The sequence below is a fragment of the Pseudophryne corroboree genome (assembly GCF_028390025.1).
Source record: "Pseudophryne corroboree isolate aPseCor3 chromosome 3 unlocalized genomic scaffold, aPseCor3.hap2 SUPER_3_unloc_85, whole genome shotgun sequence".
Taxonomy (NCBI): Eukaryota; Metazoa; Chordata; class Amphibia; order Anura; family Myobatrachidae; genus Pseudophryne; species Pseudophryne corroboree.
The window spans coordinates 46245-65554 of record NW_026967580.1 but is presented as its reverse complement, the minus strand read 5'-3'; the positions used below and the strand labels follow the sequence as shown (position 1 = coordinate 65554).

At 45.8% G+C, this 19310-nt stretch overlaps 1 protein-coding gene across 1 annotated transcript in view; it reads right to left on the bottom strand.

Moving 5' to 3' along the window:
• The window catches only part of LOC134984835 (zinc finger protein ZFP2-like), a 168954-nt gene that overhangs the window by 140048 nt on the left and 9596 nt on the right, over positions 1-19310 (bottom strand). The window contains exons 3-5 of the mRNA XM_063950310.1: positions 17617-17734; positions 17440-17537; positions 16740-17283 (exon numbers count right to left, since the gene is read on the bottom strand). Coding sequence (XP_063806380.1) covers positions 16740-17283; positions 17440-17537; positions 17617-17689 — 715 coding nt within the window. The 5' untranslated portion in view covers positions 17690-17734. The remainder of the gene's footprint in view (positions 1-16739; positions 17284-17439; positions 17538-17616; positions 17735-19310) is intronic.

Sequence of the window (19310 nt, the reverse complement as noted above, 5' to 3'; positions counted from 1 at the left end):
GGGCCTAGCGGTTCCGCTTCTATGGTGTCTTGGTCATCTACGACTGCGTATCCAGTACACAAGTCTCCCGAGTCTGACTGTCTGTGACAACTACCGTCCGTGTAGAACGTGAGTTCTGCATCTTCTAGTGGATTGTCACTGATGTCAGGCCTTGCGGTAAAATTTTGGGTCAAATATTCCATACAATCATGTGCATCTTCCTTTGCATTAAATCCTCCTTCCCCATCACTCTCACCTCCCACCCTTTGTGCCTGTCCAGGCACACCTGGGAGAAATGTTGCAGGGTTTAATGCACTGCATCTCCTTATGGTGATGTTTACTGGGGCCATTAATGCCAATTCCCATCTCGTAAACCTTGCTGATGAGACATGTCTGGTTTGGGCAGAATTTAATAAGGCCGATACCGCATGTGGTGTATGGATTGTGAGGTTGTGGCCTAGCACGACATCTTCGCTTTTCGTCACTAGCAATGCTATCGCCGCAACGCTACGCAAGCATGTGGGGAGGGACCGCGCTACCGTATCTAGCTGAGCGCTGTAGTATGCAACTGGCCTGCTGGCATCACCGTGTTTTTGTGTTAGTACACCTGCTGCGCACCCAGCACTTTCTGTTCCGTATAGTTCAAAGGGTTTCCCATAGTCTGGCATACCTAGTGCAGGTGCCTGCGTTAGACACTGTTTGAGTCTCTCAAATGCTGTTTCAGATTCGTCTGTATGCGAAATCCGATCAGGTTTGTTTGAGGAGACCATTTCCTGCAAAGGTAGTGCCAATATGGAAAACCCTGGGATCCAATTACGGCAATACCCACACATTCCTAAAAACGTCCTGATCTGTTGCTGGGTTTGTGGCAGTGTCATGTCTCTAATGGCTTGGATTCTATCAGCGGTCAGGTGTCTCAGTCCTTGTGTTAGACAGTGTCCCAAATATTTTACCTTAGTCTGGCATAATTGCAACTTGTCTTTGGAAACTTTGTGACCTGTGTCTGAAAGATGAAACAGGAGCTGTTTCGTATCCTTCAGGGAAGCTTCCAGTGAATCTGAACACAGCAGTAAATCATCCACATACTGTATCAATACTGATCCACTCTCTGGTTGAAAAGACTGTAAACAATCATGCAAAGCCTGAGAAAATATACTTGGACTATCTATGAAACCTTGGGGTAATCGAGTCCACGTGTATTGGACTCCTCTGTATGTGAATGCAAACAAATATTGGCTGTCAGGGTGCAGAGGTACCGAAAAGAAAGCGGAGCAGAGGTCAATAACAGTGAAAAATTTGGCAGTGGGAGGAATTTGCATTAGGATGACAGCTGGATTAGGCACTACGGGGAACTGACTCTCGACTATTTTGTTAATCCCCCTTAGATCCTGCACTAGCCTGTAACCCCTCCCCCCACTCTTTTTAACAGGGAAGATGGGACTATTTGCTGTGCTGGACGTTCTTACTAGAATGCCCTGTTGTAGCAAGCGCTCTATTACCGGGAAAACTCCTAACTCCACCTCTGGCTTCAGAGGATACTGTGGGATTTTTGGAGCTATCCTACCATCTTTTACTTGTACTACTACTGGAGCTACATTTGCCATTAATCCAGTGTCCTGTCCATCTTTTGTCCAAAGTGTCTCTGGTATCTGAGATGTCATCTCTTCTACCTGGGATGGGTTCCTATTTGTCATAATGGTGTGTGACATTAATTTTGATGGGGAGTCTAACATGTCTCGTACTTCCTGAGCGTGATTCTCAGGGATGTCCAAGAATACACCTTCAGGAGTACAATAAATGACGCAACCCATTTTACATAGTAAGTCTCTTCCCAGGAGATTGGTTGGTGCCGATGCAGCCAGCAAAAAGGAATGCTTGGTATGCAAAGGCCCTATTGTAATCTCGGCTGGTTTGCTAACAGGGTAGTGCTGGACTACTCCTGTTACTCCTATGGCTGGAACTGTCCTACCAGTGGTTCTTATGCCCACTGTCGAATTGATCACTGACTTGGCCGCCCCTGTGTCTACAAGAAAGTTTAAAGTTTTACCGGCTACATTGATTGCAATCTCTGGTTCGCTTCCAAGACTGGCAATCAATTTAACTGGTTGCAGATTACAGGTATGGCCACACCCCTATTGGGTATGCTGACCTCCCTGAATCCCATTGGCAGCAACTACTTGTGCGGGGGTTAGCTGGGAACTACCAGAGGCATGCCAATCTCTGTTCGGGGGATATCTTTTTGTTTCCCCTGTATGTGGCTCAAAACTCCGCCTCTGTGGACCCTGCTCCCAATGTCGTGTGTGGTGTTGTTGTCTAGGGGGTTGAAAAGATCTTTGTACATTCTTTGTTCTACATTCTCGTGCAAAATGTCCTGGTCTGTTACAAGAAAAACATGTTATTCCACTTGCCTTACCCACAGGATTCGGTGGTACATACGCAGGCTGCCTTGTGGTCAGCGCCTGTATACTTACGGACATCAACTTATCACTTTGCGACTCCCTGTGTCTAGTGATGTTTTTGTCGTGATCAACAGCAGCCTCTCTCAAAGTGGACACTGACAGACCTCGCCAACATGGTTGTGTGGTCTGTACCCTAGCCTTTAATGTTTCTTTCAAACCATCCATCAGTACAGATACTGCTACTTCTCGATGGTTTGGGTTGGTCTTTATGTCTTCTATACCAGTGTATTTGGCCATTTCTGATAATGCCCGGTGGAAATATTCTGCTGCCGTTTCAGACTCCTTTTGTTTAATGGAGAATAGTTTATTCCATTTAGCAACGGCTGGGAAATATTCTTTTAGCTGCAAATTTATCCTTTTTACATTATCCTGATCGTACACATCTGTAAGTGGTACCTCTTTATCTAGTCCACAATCAGCCAAGAATTTAACTGAGTCGACACTGGGAGGTAAGCAAGCTCTTAGCACTATCTGCCAATCCTTATTATTGGGCTCTAAAGTGTTTCCTAGATCCCTGATGTATTTTTGGCTTGCCACTAAATCCTTTCTGGGGTCTGGGAATTCAGACACTATGGTCCTTAATTCCATTCTAGTTAACGGGCAATACATGGCAATGTTCCTGACGGGTGTGACTCCTGATGCATCTGTTTTCCCATTGGGAACTACTATCACCTTTACAGGAGCAATTCTAACAGCCTCTTCCTGTGTAGATTCTACAGCTTGTTGTGGTACAATTGTTTCAGTGTAATGCATGGTGCCGTACTTACCCGTTGACACGACCTCACCTATCCCTCCGCTAGGGGCCTTCACTAATCTCGTGGGTGGTGCAGTTCCTATTGTGGTTTCTGATATGGTGGCCGCTAGAGAGAGCGCTGAAATTGTTGCCGAATTGTCTTCTTGTTCACACTCCTGAGGAAGGTTCAAAACAGGGTACAACTTGCACGGGTTAATACTTGCATGAGTCATTGGGTTAACATCATTAACATTTACATTGTTACTAAGAGTTTGTGTTTTACAACCCAGTGCATTTCTCTCCGCAATCAACTTCTCTCCTGCAATGTATGGTGGAGGAGGAGCTGTGGCAATCAACTTCCTGACTGCCCCAGATCCTGCCGCCAGAGCCAAACCTCTCTGTATCTCACCTTCCTGGTGCCATAACTGTAAGTAATCATGATGCTGAATTCGTCTCTTTGATGATTTTACGAGACATATCCTCCTCCTTAAATTTTGTAACACCTCTGGACTGAAGCTACCTATTCTTGGGAACTTGTCCCTGTCTTGTACAGTCATTCTCTCCCATTCATCACATAAAACCTCTGTGTGACTACCGTATTTTTCACACATTACATATCTTGCCGACCCGACTGGTCGGTTCTCCGAATCAACCTGAACCTGGGTTGATCGCCCCCTACCTGAGCAACTGGCCCCCATCGTCTGTAGGTGTTGCTTAGTCCTCCTTGGATTTCTGTATCAAGGTTTTCAGCAAGCCTTTACAGACAACCAAATTACTCCACAGTAGGCCGGCGGTGGCGGTTTACCGAGTACCCCACTCACTCGCCCACCTCGACCAATACGACCTGATCACACCGATATGGTGCTGGCGTACTCGATACAGGGCCCCTATGGAACCTTCAGTTTACTGGAACATATGAGGGATACCCGCAGGACACTTTCTCTTTCCAGTAAACGTTGGGGTTGTTAGATAGTTCCTGAGTGACCAGCGAACTTCTCTTCCCGAAAAAATAAAAAATTACACAAATCACGTCAGAGTGTACAAATAGCGTTTGTGACCAATTTACTCTTATGGTATCAGGTCAGATTACTAACTACTGCACACAATTACGTGCGGTCCAATCGTTCAGTACACGAGCACTACTTGTCATGTACTGAAAGATCAATGGAATCTATGTTTCCGGCTGTGATTCCTTCAGCCAGAGCTTGTATGGCCTATATGGGTTCTGCACCAACACCCCAGGCGTTGTGCCACTGGACTTTTATAGCGGACCTTTTTACCTTATGACCTCCTGGTCTTGTTACCTTATGACCTCCTGGTCTGTTACCTTTACCTTATGGTCCGCTATACTCTAATGCTCAAATTATTATTTTAACCAGGGATGCCTCCCTAGCCACCGTATATGTCACTTACACGTATGTCCCTTGACGAGTACTCGGCTTTCCTTTTGGTTCCACCTTTTAAATTGTATAAACACACTCACTCAACACATGTACACTTTGTTTCTATGTCTATTTCTGCGCAGAAATTGTCTTCAGGCCAAAAGTGTTACCAATTAGGAGCAGGATCTGTTAAACTAAATTTCAGATTTTCCAAAAATAGATTTGCGTTATTTACCGCGTCGCGTTATCTACCGCTGTGCGTTTCTTATCGCCTTTGCGCTACTTATCGCTTTTGCGCTACTTATCGCTTTTGCGCTAATTCAACTTTATCACAACTTGAGCTACGTGGGCGTAACCAGACGCTACGTTGCGTAATGTACGCTGCGTGCGTCTGCCTTTCGGATTGCGTACGCTAGTCTTTGTTAGTGACACGTGTACGCAATGCAAAGGATCCACCGTAACACAATATATTTTATCAATGTAGATGATCCCTGATCATCTACCGCAATCCACACTGCACACTGGCTGCCTCGTCTCTCGGACAAGCCGTGTGTTGTTCTATACTTTAACTATTACCTCTACTTATTAAATAACAGCAAATCTCCTTTTAGCCCTTTCTATCAACTATAAAATTTGGCAAACAGGAATAGTGATATACGAAAAATGAAACAGAAATGCAGATATGTGCGTGCGTACGCAAGACAAAAGAAAAATAAACAGTTTTAAAAAGACACAAGCGTTTTGTTCTTACTTCCGGTTACCGGATTCCTTCAGCACTCTTTATCTAAGTGAAGCAGACGCTTATCCCGTCAGCAACTGCGAGACAACCTCCCACCCTTTGCTGGGGGATAATGTCTGCTGATCTACCTAGTGCAGATGTGAAAAGGACCGGACGAGCCCGCAATTGACAATACTAAATTCCTTTGTCGTATAATCAACCCTTTATGAAGCTAAGAACACAGTACGCTGTTTACTTAAGAAATACCGTAATGATACGCTATTTGCGTAACGATCGCTCAGCGGTAAGCGAGACGCTCAAGCGTCACGTTCGCTCACGGCCTAGTGATCACAGGACACGTTATTAGTTATGTCTAGGGGAAAGATTCGCTGTAGCGTAGCTTACGCTCGAGACCACGAGGAGGTCACCAGCGATGCAGACGCTTACAACACTATACCTTTATGTTAAAACCTTATACCGATGAAATACACAGAATACCTTAATGTGAGTACAGGGTGTAAGTGCAACCTTGTGTAACCTGACTACCTACAATGCTGCTTGAGCGTCACCGACGCTCAAGTGAACACTTAACACTATAGAAAATACACAGATACTGGTTTAGGTTTCCAAAGCCTATTAACTGTATTATATCTAATATACTTGTAAAAGGGGATAACAGTACATATGATACGCTACAATATAACAGAGACCTCCTAACCACAGAACTAAACAATAAATACAAAAAGACAATACTACACTGACCTAAATGCAATACAATACAATATAATACTATAATACTATGAGGTATATAAGAGAAAAGAGGAGAGAGAGAGATGGAGAGAGAGAGAGAGAGAAATTGGCTCACAGAAAGACAATGATTATGGAGAGAACTTACGCACAAAGGGTATGATCGCCAGCGCCTCGATATCCAGCTCCCGATTATCAGCAGATAACCGTTGATGAGAGAGTGAGCTCTGGATATGGTCGGCTTGCCTATTTATGCCCCACACACAATGCAATCTCCTAGTCCCTACAATCCCATTGTCCATTGGCCGAAGGAATTCGGCCCCGCATCATAACAAAAGGTCATAGGGTGATTCATACAGGTGGGCTGTGACGATTTCCAACAGCTCAGGTGGGTGGGAAACTGGGTTTCCCGCCGCATACCTGAGTATGTGTAAATCATAGAAATGGACATAAACTTCTTATGTCCATAACTATTCGCACGAGCGATTAATACGCTCCAAACCAACACCGGAATATTGCTAATTAAATACTCTTCCGATGGGTACCAAACACTGCAGTATGATTCCTGTTAGACCCTTCGTACGATGCAAAGAGGGATTCCTCAGCTCTGGGACATTGTACTTTAACCAAACTTTCAGAATCTATCAAAGGGATCATGATCTATAAACTACATTAATTGTGAACTTTTGTAACGAATGAGTCGCACGCTACGATCACATAAACTCTACCGTAAATGCGCATACTGCGCGTGCGAGTGCACGCTATTGCGGGTATGCGCTTCCACGGGAGAGCGTACGCATGCGCAGCACGGACCAGTGTGCGGTGCAAATATGGCAGTGTGCATTAAGACATTTTTCTGACTTTGACAGTATAATGCCTGAGTGTGTATATACAGACTTCAGGATCGCCTCCTGCTTTCTATCAGCAGGTTCCTTGAGGGCGGCCGTATCCGGAGACGGTAGTGCCACCTTTTTAGACAAACGTGTGAGCGCTTTATCCACCCTAGGAGGTGTTTCCCAACGTGACCTATCCTCTGGCGGGAAAGGGAACGCCATTAGTACCTTCTTAGGAATTACCAATTTTTTATCAGGGAAAGCCCACGCTTCTTCACACACTTCATTTAATTCATCTGATGGGGGAAAAACTACGGGTAGTTTTTTCTCCCCATACATAATGCCCTTTTTTCCATAAGCTCATCCACTCAGGTGTCTGCCCCGCAGGGGGTGACATCCCTTCTAAAGGCATCTGCTCCGCCTCCACATCATTATCCTCATCAAACATGTCGACACAGCCGTACCGACACACCGCACACACACAGGGAATGCTCTAACAGAGGACAGGACCCACAAAAGCCCTTTGGGGGGACAGAGTGAGAGTATGCCAGCACACACCAGAGCGCTATATAATGCAGGGACTAACTGAATTATGTCCCCTATAGCTGCTTTTTCTATATAATGTATACTGCGCCTAAATTTAGTGCCCCCCCCTCTCTTTATTTACCCTTAGACTGCAGGGGAGAGCCAGGGAGCTTCCTTCCAGTGGAGCTGTGAGGGAAAAATGGCGCCAGTGTGCTGAGGGAGATAGCTCCGCCCCTTTTCCGGAGACTATTTTCCCGCTTTTTCCTATATTCTGGCAGGGGTATTTTCCACATATATAGCCTCTGGGGCTATATATTGTGGTATTTTTGCCAGCCAAGGTGTTATTATTGCTTCTCAGGGCGCCACCCCCCAGCGCCCTGCACCCTCAGTGACTGGAGTGTGAAGTGTGTATGAGGAGCAATGGCGCACAGCTGCAGTGCTGTGCGCTACCTTGGTGAAGACTGATGTCTTCTGCCGCCCATTTTCCGGACCTCTTCTTGCTTCTGGCTCTGTAAGGGGGACGGCGGCGCGGCTCCGGGACCGAACACCAAGGCTGGGCCTGCGGTCGATCCCTCTGGAGCTAATGATGTCCAGTAGCCTAAGAAGCCCAAGCTGGCTGCAAGCAGGCAGGTTCGCTTCTTCTCCCCTTAGTCCCTCGCTGCAGTGAGCCTGTTGCCAGCAGGTCTCACTGAAAATAAAAAACCTAATTCTATACTTTCTTTCTAGAGGCTCAGGAGAGCCCCTAGTGTGCATCCAACCTCGGCCGGGCACAAAAATCTAACTGAGGCTTGGAGGAGGGTCATAGTGGGAGGAGCCAGTGCACACCAGGTAGTCATAAATCTTTCTTAGAGTGCCCAGCCTCCTTCGGAGCCCGCTATTCCCCATGGTCCTTTCGGAGTTCCCAGCATCCACTAGGACGTCAGAGAAATTTAGCTGACCAGAAGGCGGCGGTGGTAGCCATTCAGGAATCACATGTTCCATTGCACTCTCCCCCTCAGTTTACCAATAACTACCCAACATCCTCTATCTCCTGTTATGTAGCCATCCTTTCCCATAGATCCTGCCCCTTTCACCTGGACAGCAAGTGGGTGGATTGCAATGGTAGATATTGGATTCTAGTTGGGAAGATTCATTATAAATATGTCCCCCTCACTTCTCTCTATGCCCCTAATGCCAGACAGCCCCAATTTCTTACATATTTTTTTCAAAAGCTACAAGAAATTGCACTTCTACCTATGGAAGATGTTACTCTTGCTCCAGACCCTCATCTTGATAGATCCACCACTACTGATGAACAGACCAGTAATGCCGCCCGTACCTCAGCTTCTTCATGCTCCCTTTATTAGCTGAATGTGACCTTTGACCTAGTGTGAAGGACATAGTGAGTGGGAAGAATATACACAGCTTTTAGGCTGGCTGATTATAATAGATATATCTTCCTATTATCAGTATCTCAGATGGAAACTGTCTAGTAAGATGTTTGGGGTATTGTATACATAAGTAGGTGAAAAGGGACAGTTGTCCATGATAAGATGAATGACGTTATACTGAATGACTACTGCACCCAGCATAACACACCCTGAATGTAATATCTGGTAAGACAATGTTAGCGTATCCTTGCAGGGTATAAAGCCTAGAGGCTTACACATAGCAGGTTAGTTCCGAGTGAAGCTAGTTCTGTCTGCAGCGGATACAGATTTCTATAAACCCACCTCAGTTTAATACATTCAGACAGAGATATTAAAGAGGGACCCTGAGGGCAACTGAACTATATTGTTTAAACTACATAATCGATGACCATCATCTGGGACAGATCATGAAACATCTGAGATAAGAGCTGAGTATTCTAATTTGTTCTTGCTATTACTGTAGCTGAGTATAACTTGTTATTTGCAGGTTCTCATTGTTGTAACTTAGAGAAATAAATGCTTCTCCTTTATGAAATGTCCTGTGTCAGTCTCCATATTTATCACATTGTATCCCAGAACCTGGTTGCTTGAGTTTTTCTACCAACAACAATTTCATGGTCTGATCACACCCCTCTGATAGGGTCCTGGTCGCCTTTTCCCGCTATTCCTCCTTTACCACCATGGAGATTGCAGGATTATATATTAATGGATGCTGAAGGAACCAGAATTTTGCAAGAGGCCCTGTCCTCCTACAAATTGGTGTGCCCTTAAGGCCATGGATCAGAAGCCAGAGAAGGCCATCATCCAAGTGCCAGGGGACAGGTAATCAGCAGGGAATGTGCAGGATTCTGAATGCTGGTTCCCATACACAAGCTCAATAAATGTATTATATACCTAAGGCGACGGTAGCAAGACTCAGATGCTGCCAACTCAGTAACAGGAGCCGGTCATTAGCCAATTCCCCGAGGCCGGCTGTTACAGGAGCATGTGAATACATGACAGGGGCTGCACCAGATATTTCCTAAGCATTGTGTCATGTGGTATCAGGAACCCCGAGCCTGTGCCACAGCAAGCAGCCGCACCATGCCAGAAATAATACACATCCATAGCGTACATAATATAGCATGTAATATACGTAGTTATAGTAGACTTACCATCAATAACTCTATTACTCTTAAGTCCACAGTAACCACATGATATACATTGGGATATGAGGTAGCATCAGAGGATTGGCACCAACGATCAAAAGCTTTCGAACGCCGAGAATGCAATGGGCCAGTCTTCTATATCCCCGCCTCCTGGTTCAGGCAATTCAATTCTTTTCCAAAGCTCAAGGCAAGAGCATCATAGAGAGCCCTAATCAGGCGAGAAGAACACACATGCACACCCTTCTGTACAAGAAGGAAGAGGTTAGTAGGTTTAAGAATCAGCAAATCAGGTGCGTCAGGGTGGGATCCCTGTGGATACTGTGGACAAAGGAGAAATAGAGTTATCGATGGTAAGTCTACCATAGTTACATAATTCTCCAACAGGGACCACCGTAGTATCCACAGGATATACATTGGGATGTCCAAAAGCAAATTTAGTGGAGAGGACGCTTCTGATTGGACAGGAGAATCCTTCGCCCCAAATGTAGCATCCTGAGAGTCAAAGGTATCAAAGGTATAATGCCTAATAAATATGTCGATCGAAGACCATGTGGCTGCCTTACATATCAGTTCAGCTGAGGCACCATGGCATGCTGCCCAAGATGGGCCTACTATACAAGTAGAATGAGACATTAGCCGGAATATGGAGATCAGTACGAGAGTAACCTTCCGGGATAGTATTTTGAAGCCACCTCACCAGCGTTTGCTTGTCCGCAGACAATCCCCTCTTGTGGAATCCATAGAGCACAAAGAGAGTTGGATATATTCTTGCCACACACAGTAATAAATAGAAGCAGAAGATAGTTTCCTTGTTCTAAGCATTGTTTAAATTACCTATTGAGAAAATCCTCTAGCTTTAAGGATGGACGTCTCAAGAGCCACACCGTCAAAGACAGCCAATCCCAATGCCTGTGACAACAAGGACCCTGCAACAGTAGATCTGGACGTTGATGCAGTAGCCACGGAGTGTCCACTGATATCCTCTGTAGATCTGTGTACCAGCGCCTTCTGGGCCATGCCGGAGCTAATAATATCCTGGTGCCCTTTCCTTGTTTGACCTTCCGAATCACCCCGGGTAACAGGGCGATTGGTGGAAACACATAGGCTAGCTGAAAGTCCCATCTTACTGACAGAACATCCACGAAGATCGCTTTGGGATCCTTTGTTCTTGACCCATATGCGGGTACTTTGAAATTCTGCTGAGAGGCCTTGATGTCCATCTCCAGCAGCCCCCACTTGTCTACCAGACTCTGGAAGACCTCGGGGTGTAAAGCCTATTCACTTGCATGAATGGCGTGTCGACTAAGAAAATCCGCTTCCCAGTTTAGGACGCCTGGAACAAATACTGCGTACAACGCTGGATGATGAAGTTCTGCCCTTCTTAATGTGTGGCTTAACTCCTTCATTGCCTTTTGACTGCGCGTTCCTCCTGGATGATTGAGGTACGCTACTGCTGACGCATTATCCGAACAAATTTGAACCGTTTTCCCCTGAAGGAAGTCCTTTGCCTGAGTGAGTGCCTTATATACGGCCCAAAGTTCCAATATATTTATCGGCAGGCAACTTTCTTCCTTGATCCACAGACCCTGGAAGCTACCTTTTTCTGACACTGCTCCCCAGCCCTGAAAACTTGCATCCGTAATCAGCACCTCCCAATCTGAGATCCAATAGGGTCTCCCTTTGGTCAGATGGGACACCAGGCTAATGACCTCCGTACTTCCAGAGGAAGGATCATAGTTTGAGTTTTTATTGTCTGATGTAACCCATTTCATTTGGAAAGGATCAGACATTTAGGAGGACTTGAATGGAATTGAGCATACTCCACCATGTTGAATGTCGAAACCATTGATCCCTTCACACACATAGCTGCATAAATTAATACCCTTTGACTTTGTAGCAGATCCTGAATCCTCAAATGTATTGTAGATATTTTGTTCAGAGGTAAAAACACTTTCTGAAGACTGGAATCCAATACAGCCCCCTAAGTGCATCATCTGTTGTGACGGACCCAGGGACGACTTTGCCCAATTTTTGAGCCAACCGTGTCTCTGTAAACAAGCTATTGTCTGTTGCAGATGACACTGAAGCAATTCCTGAGATTGTGCAAGAATTAATAAGTCGTCGAGGTATGGAAAAATCCTTATCCCCTGTCAACGGAGATAAGCCGCCATTACCACCATATTTTTGGTGAACACTTTTGGAGCTGTGGCCATTCCACATGGTAGGGCCTGAAACTGAAAATGTTGCTGGAGGATGGTAAACCTGAGATAGCACTGATGGGACAGTGCTATAGGAACATGCAGGTAAGCATCCTGAATATCCAAGGATACCATAAAAGCCTCCAGCTCCTTGGCCAAAATAATGGAACGTAAAGTCTCCATATGAAATTGAGGCACCCAAATGTACTTGTTCAGCACCTTGAGACGGAGTATAGGCCGAAACGACCCATTTGGTTTCTGAACTAGAAACAGGTTGGAATATAAACCTTGTCCTTGTTGCGTAGGAGGAACTGGAATTATCACTCTTGATTGAAGCAACCTCTGAACTGCCTCTTGTAAGGCCCTGGCCTTTGTTTCTACTGCAGATAGGCTGGTACAAAAAAAACCTTTGTGGAGGGTGCTTCTTGAAGGCAAACGCATAACTGTGAGATAATGCTTCTTGCTCCCAGGCATCTGTGGTGGACTGCTGCCAGATCTGTGCAAAATGAAGAAGTCGGCCTCCCGCCCTGGGGTCCTCCAGGTGGAGGCCCGCACCATCAGCCTGATGGCTTATCTTCTGGTTTGGAGGCAGGCCTTCTGGTAAGCCCAGTGCTTTTTAGTCTTTCCAGACTTGTCTGATTGGGACTGTTTGCCGTAAACTTTTCCTTTCGCTTTTCCTTGGGTCCGAAAGAACCGAAAAGCTGAAAAATTAGGTTTAGACTTGTAAGTAGAAGGAAACTTCGCTTTCTTAGAGTCTGCTTCTGACTCCAATATACTGTAATTCTTTACCAAAAATAATATCTCCAGTAAAGGGCAAAGACTCTAGAAACTCCTTGGACTCTGAGTCAGACTTCCATGTACCTAGCCAAACCGACATGTGAGCGGCTACTGCTGAGGCTTACGCTTGAGAGGCAATAGTACCCATGTCCAAGGCTGCTTCTTCCATAAACATAGCCGCCTGTTTAATATGTGCAAAATGGGATTTTTGCTCTCTAGATGCCAATGAGAAATCATCCTCCAATGCATCAGCCCAGCGGCCATTGCTTTTGCCATCCAGGCTGAAGCCATGGCTGGTCTCACAATTGCCCCAGACAAGGAGAAAATGGATTTAAAAAAAACATCTCTTTTTCTATCCGTAACATCATATAATGATGTTGAAGGCAGAAGTAATGTATATTTTCACACTAATCGAATGACGTGCGTATCTATTTTGGGAGCCACCTCCCTTTTTAAACAGTCCCCAGCTGGAAGAGGATAATGGGAATTCCATTTCTTTGGAATTCTAAACTTCTTACTGGGTGTTACCCAAGCCTCTTGCATAATCTCCGTCAGCTGTTCTGACCCCAGAAATTCAGTTCTGACTGTTTTGGGATGTTTAAACACAGGAGCATTGGATTTTAACAAAGGCTCTGCTGCCTCCTATAAGGATAGAATGGCTTTCATAGAACTAATTAGCTCAGGTATAACCACTGAGCTGGGACCTTCATCCTCGTCTCTGTATGCAGACCCAGAATGTGAGGAATCCTCATCCTCCCAAGTGTCTCCTTCTGAAACATGTGTAGACTGTGAGGATGTTGTTTCATGTCTGTGTGATTTATTTTCCACAGGCCTTTCAGCCTGTTTTTCTTGTAAGGGTTAACAGGGTAACCTATCCCTAGTATAGGAGCTGGCATTATCCACTCAGCTATATTGTATAATGTCTGTGCAAAAGAAGCCCACGGGGGTTCAACTTGAACGTGTGCCTGCCTTGGATTATTCAGGAGGCTTTGGTGAAAGCTAAAACAATTGGTTAAAAAGACTCAAGGTGGGACTACCCCCTGTTGAACTGTATGATGGTTTGAGATAAAAAGATGAGGCCTATGAGCTTCAGAGGTGGATTAGACCATTTTCACTCTGCTGTAAACAACTTGCTGTATTGCAGTTGCCGGTAGCAAATAGGGAACAGTCTTTTTTAAGACTGGGTAAATAAAACATCTTCTGCCTCAAGACGACTGCTTCATATTGTGACTTGCAGGGCTAAGCGAAACTTAGGTCCGTTTTTCGGCTGTCCAGGGTACACCCAGCATCTCCAAGCTCCGCCTTCCACCTGCTGCCGTGCTGTGCTTGGTCAAGCAACTATTGGAGATTCGTCAATAGCACACAGGGGTGGTAAGACAGCGTGTTGACGCATACAGAGCTGAGCAGTGGTTCCAAACCCCACTAAATAGGAGTCTGGTGGTGGCTGCATAGAATCCGCACACTGCGTAGTGGCTGGAATCAGTAACAGGCGGTTACTGACGGTAAGCGGGAATCCCCTATTTGGCCAGGTCCCGTGTGACCTAAACTCCATTCTGTGACTGGGGCCGGGACGCAAGGCGGTGAGGGCTTTCGTAAGCACCGTCCGATCACAATGGTAAACAAATCACACACCTGTACGGTGTTAACTACACAATTTGTGACTGAAATCACTTTAACAAGCTATAAAGTAACATACAATCTGATACTTCCCTGCTTTGCACCAGCATTGAGGATTGAAATATACCCAAAAACTGACAGAAATAGTAAAGTCAGCAATCACACTAGCAATCAGTCACAGGTTATTAATTAGTATTATAAGCAATATGATCACATAATCAACTACAGATACATTTCAAGTATGTAGGAGAAACATATTACTGCATTACCTTGTATAGGATATTTAACCTATTCAGTCGCACAGTGAATGAAACAGCAGTAATAGTTTACAGACTCATATGCATCAGGCACTTATCTAACTCCTCGTACCCAATGGTAGGTAGAGACTTAGTGCTGTATCACCTGGCTCAGGAGAGTGGGATACAGGGAGATTTCACCCCCGCTTCCAGGATGGATCAGTACTTTAGTGAACGCTGAGGGGATCCAGACGCAAATAGTGTACACCAATGCCCAGTGAACACAACACTGAACACACATGCACCAGTCACACAGCCGCCTAAACTGCGACCGGGTCCTTTTAGATACACAGCGTCTCAGGCGGAAGCGGGAAATCAGTTCATGAGGGGAAACTCAGAGGAAACTGGTCATGAAGCGGGGGGAGGGGTGACCAGGGGAGGGTCTTACTCCCCACTGCTGACATCAACCCCAGGGAACCCGGCCTCACACTAATCCCTGGAGCCTATGTTCCCTGGGGCCTAGTGCTGGTGCACCCGAGGTGGCAGCCGCATCAGCGACTGTTCAGTAGTCCCCACCCCGAGAACAGTGCGGCTGTGTCTCGCATCTCCCCCACTAAGCAGAACTGATGCCTGACCTTCTTCCCATTCTCCGGCCGCAACCTGGTAACGTCAACTGGACTTGCTAGTATATCCTACACAGGTGCCCGCTGAAACAGCACTGAACACGTGCGTAAGCGTTGTCGTGACCGGGCGGGAAGTTGTTGGAGCGACTCATTCTAAGGTGGCGTGTAAGACGCTTTTTAGAAAACTCGCTCAAAAAAGTCAAGACTACAAAAATAAATTTAATAACGAGCTTAGGGATTCCAAAATCAGCAGTCCAAAGATCGTGGTCCAGCTCCTGCCGCACCAACAAAAAAACTGAATTCCCTGAGCCAGGAGGCGGGATATAGGAGACTGGCCTGTTGCATTCTGGGAGGCCGAAACCTTTTGATCATTACTGCCAATCCGCTGACGATACCTCATATCCCAATGTATATCCTGTGGATACTACTGTGAACCCTGCAGGTGAAAACATAGGTACCACACAGTGACATGATGTGAGGGGGAGAGAAGGAGAATAATAGAGGCTGATGTCTCCTGATGTACGAGATACACCAGAAAGTGTGGGGAAGAGACTGGTCAGATATCTGGGCTGGTAACACACAGTGACATGATGTGAGGGTGAGAGCAGGAGTATAATAGGGACTGATGGGTCCTGATGTATGAGATACACCAGAGTGTGTGGGGAGGAGACTGGTCAGATCTCTGGGCTGGTAACACACAGTGACATGATGTGAGGGGGGAGAGCAGGAGCGTAATAGGGGCTGATGGCTCCTGATGTATGAGATACACCAGAGAGTGTGGGGAAGAGACTGGTCAGATCTCTGGGCTGGTAACACACAGTGACATGATGTGAGGGGAGAGCAGGAGTATAATAGGGGCTGATGGCTCCTGATGTACGAGATACACCAGAGAGTGTGGGGAAGAGACTGGTCAGATCTCTGGGCTGGTAACACACAGTGACATGATGTGAGGGGGAGAGCAGGAGTATAATAGGGACTGATGGGTCCTGATGTATGAGATACACCAGAGAGTGTGGGGAGGAGATTGGTCAGATCTCTGGGCTGGTAACACACAGTGACATGATGTGAGGGGGAGAGGAGTATAATAGGAGCTGATGGCTCCTGATGTATGAGATATACCAGAGAGTGTGGGGAGGAGACTGGTCAGATCTCTGGGCTGGTAACACACAGTGACATGATGTGAGGGGGCGAGCAGGAGTATACTAGGGGCTGATGGCTCCTGACTCCCCCACTGGGAAAATACATATTCCTCATTAGTTTGTACTGACAGGGGAGGGTGTAGTATAAGAGATTGCTGTAGTGACTGAGGAAGGAGAATATGTGACTCTTTTCTGTAATAAGTGTTTATTACTCACCTGTGCTGATATCTGTAGGGATCTCCTCCTCCTTACACTGCTGATCACCCCTCACATACATCCCTTCTTCTCCCTCTATATCTTCTGCCTTTATATCAGTCACATACGTCTCTTCTTCTTCCTCTATATCTTCTGCCTTTATATCAGTCACATACGTCTCTTCTTCTCCCTCTATATCTTCTGTTTTCATATCAGTCACATACGTCTCTTCTTCTCCCTCTGTATCTTCTGCCTTTATATCAGTCACATATGTCTCTTCTTCTTCCTCTATATCTTCTGCCTTTATATCAGTCACATACGTCTCTTCTTCTCCCTCTATATCTTCTGTTTTCATATCAGTCACATACGTCTCTTCTTCTCCCTCTGTATCTTCTGCCTTTATATCAGTCACATACGTCTCTTCTTCTCCCTCTATATCTTCTGCCTTTATATCAGTCACATACGTCTCTTCTTCTCCTTCTATATATTCTGCCTTCATATCAGTCACATACGTCTCTTCTTCTTCCTCTATATCTTCTGCCTTTATACGAGAAAGACGTTCTACCTAAATAACCCAAAAAATACAATGACATTTGCATACTGTTTGATTAAACTGAGGTGAAACAGTATAATATCAGTGTATAAGACACACACAGCTCCTCTACAGATCATATAGTGACAGTCACTTTGGTATATTGGCGAGACTCTAAATCCCACCTACCTGATCCTCCTGTGGGATCCTGTGATTCTCCTCTGTACAATCCTGGGAATACAGAGGACGGGGACATCTCTCTGGGGTATATCTGTTACTGGGCCCATCTGTAGGAGACAAACAGTGACTGAGTACAATGTATATATGTGATTATCAGATGATGTGTGTATATAGGGGCCCCCATACCTGCTCTCCCCTGTACAATACATGACAGTCTCCTCTTAGCCAGTGATGTGAGGGGCCGGTGATTCTCCATCATCACGTCCTCATACAGACCCCTGTGTTCCTCTATATACTCCTCCTCCTGCATGGAGACATAGACAGTGACATCCTGACACCTTATAGCAGGGCTGGTCAAACCGGTCTTCAAGATCTACCAACAGTTCATGTTTTCCAGGCCTCCTGGAGATCTGTAGAATTGTCAGTTAGGAATGAATTCAGCACATCTTAATTAGTAATGACTACACCTGTGCACCAGCTAGGTGGTCTGGAAAATGTGAACTGTTGGTAGATCTTGAGGACTAGTTTGGCCAGCTCTGTCTTATAGGAACCTGACACACACAGTGATACAGTCATCACCCAGACACATCCCCTGGTGTTACTGTATTATGTCCCATTCCCAGCAGTCACCTCTCCAGTCATCACCCAGACATGCCCCCTGGTGTTACTGTATAATGCCCCATTCCCAGCAGTCATCTCTCCAGTCATCACCCAGACACATATCCTGGTGTTACTGTACTCCCAAGTCTCCTCAGACCCCAGTCATGTCTCTGTATTATTACTATAGATATAAGTGACGTTATTGTGACGCTCCCAGATCCCCTCACCTCCCGAGTCATGTCCCTGTATTATTACTATAGATATAAGTGATGTCACTGTGATGCTCCCAGATCCCCTCACCTCCCCAGTTACGTCCCTGCATTATTACTATAGATAGAAGTAATGTTATTGTACGCTCCCAGATCCCCTCACCTTCCCAGTCATGTCCCTGTATTATTACTATAGATATAGGTGACGATATTGTGACGCTCCCAGATCCCCTCACCTCCCCAGTCATGTCCCTGTATTATTACTATAGATATAAGTGACGATATTGTGACGCTCCCAGATCCCCTCACCTTCCCAGTCATGTCCCTGTATTATTACTATATATATAAGTGATGTTATTGTGACGCTCCCAGATCCCCTCACCTCCCCAGTCATGTCCCTGTATTATTACTATAGATATAGGTGACGATATTGTGACGCTCCCAGATCCCCTCACCTCCCCAGTCATGTCCCTGTATTATTACTATAGATATAAGTGACAATATTGTGACGCTCCCAGATCCCCTCACCTTCCCAGTCATGTCCCTGTATTATTACTATAGATATAAGTGACGTTATTGTGACACTTCCAGATCCCCTCACCTCCCCAGTCATGTCCCTGTATTATTACTATAGATATAAGTGATTTCACTGTGACACTCCCAGATCCCCTCACCTCCCCAGTCATGTACCTGTACTATTACTGTAGTACCCTAGTGATCTGAAGGCCTTGGGACACTATGAGGGGGCAAATCAATTAATGAATGTGTAGCTCTATAAAGGTAATAGAGATGCTGCCAACTGATGTATACCATATATGTGATAATAACTTGGATATTTTTAGTGATCCAATAATGTAGTGTGTTTATGCATGTTATTATTCTGTGCCTGCTGAAGGTGAGGGACTCTGGTAAGCGCGCAGTGCGCAGTGGAGATCACGGAGAAGCTTCCAGAGGTCCCGTGTGCTGAGAGAGGTGGCTGGGCGCGTGTAGCGGTGGTTTTGTTGGTGGGCTGACTAAGGGGAGAGAAAAAGGCTGGCGGCTGAGACGAGGGAGCTTACAGGAAGGTGGTTC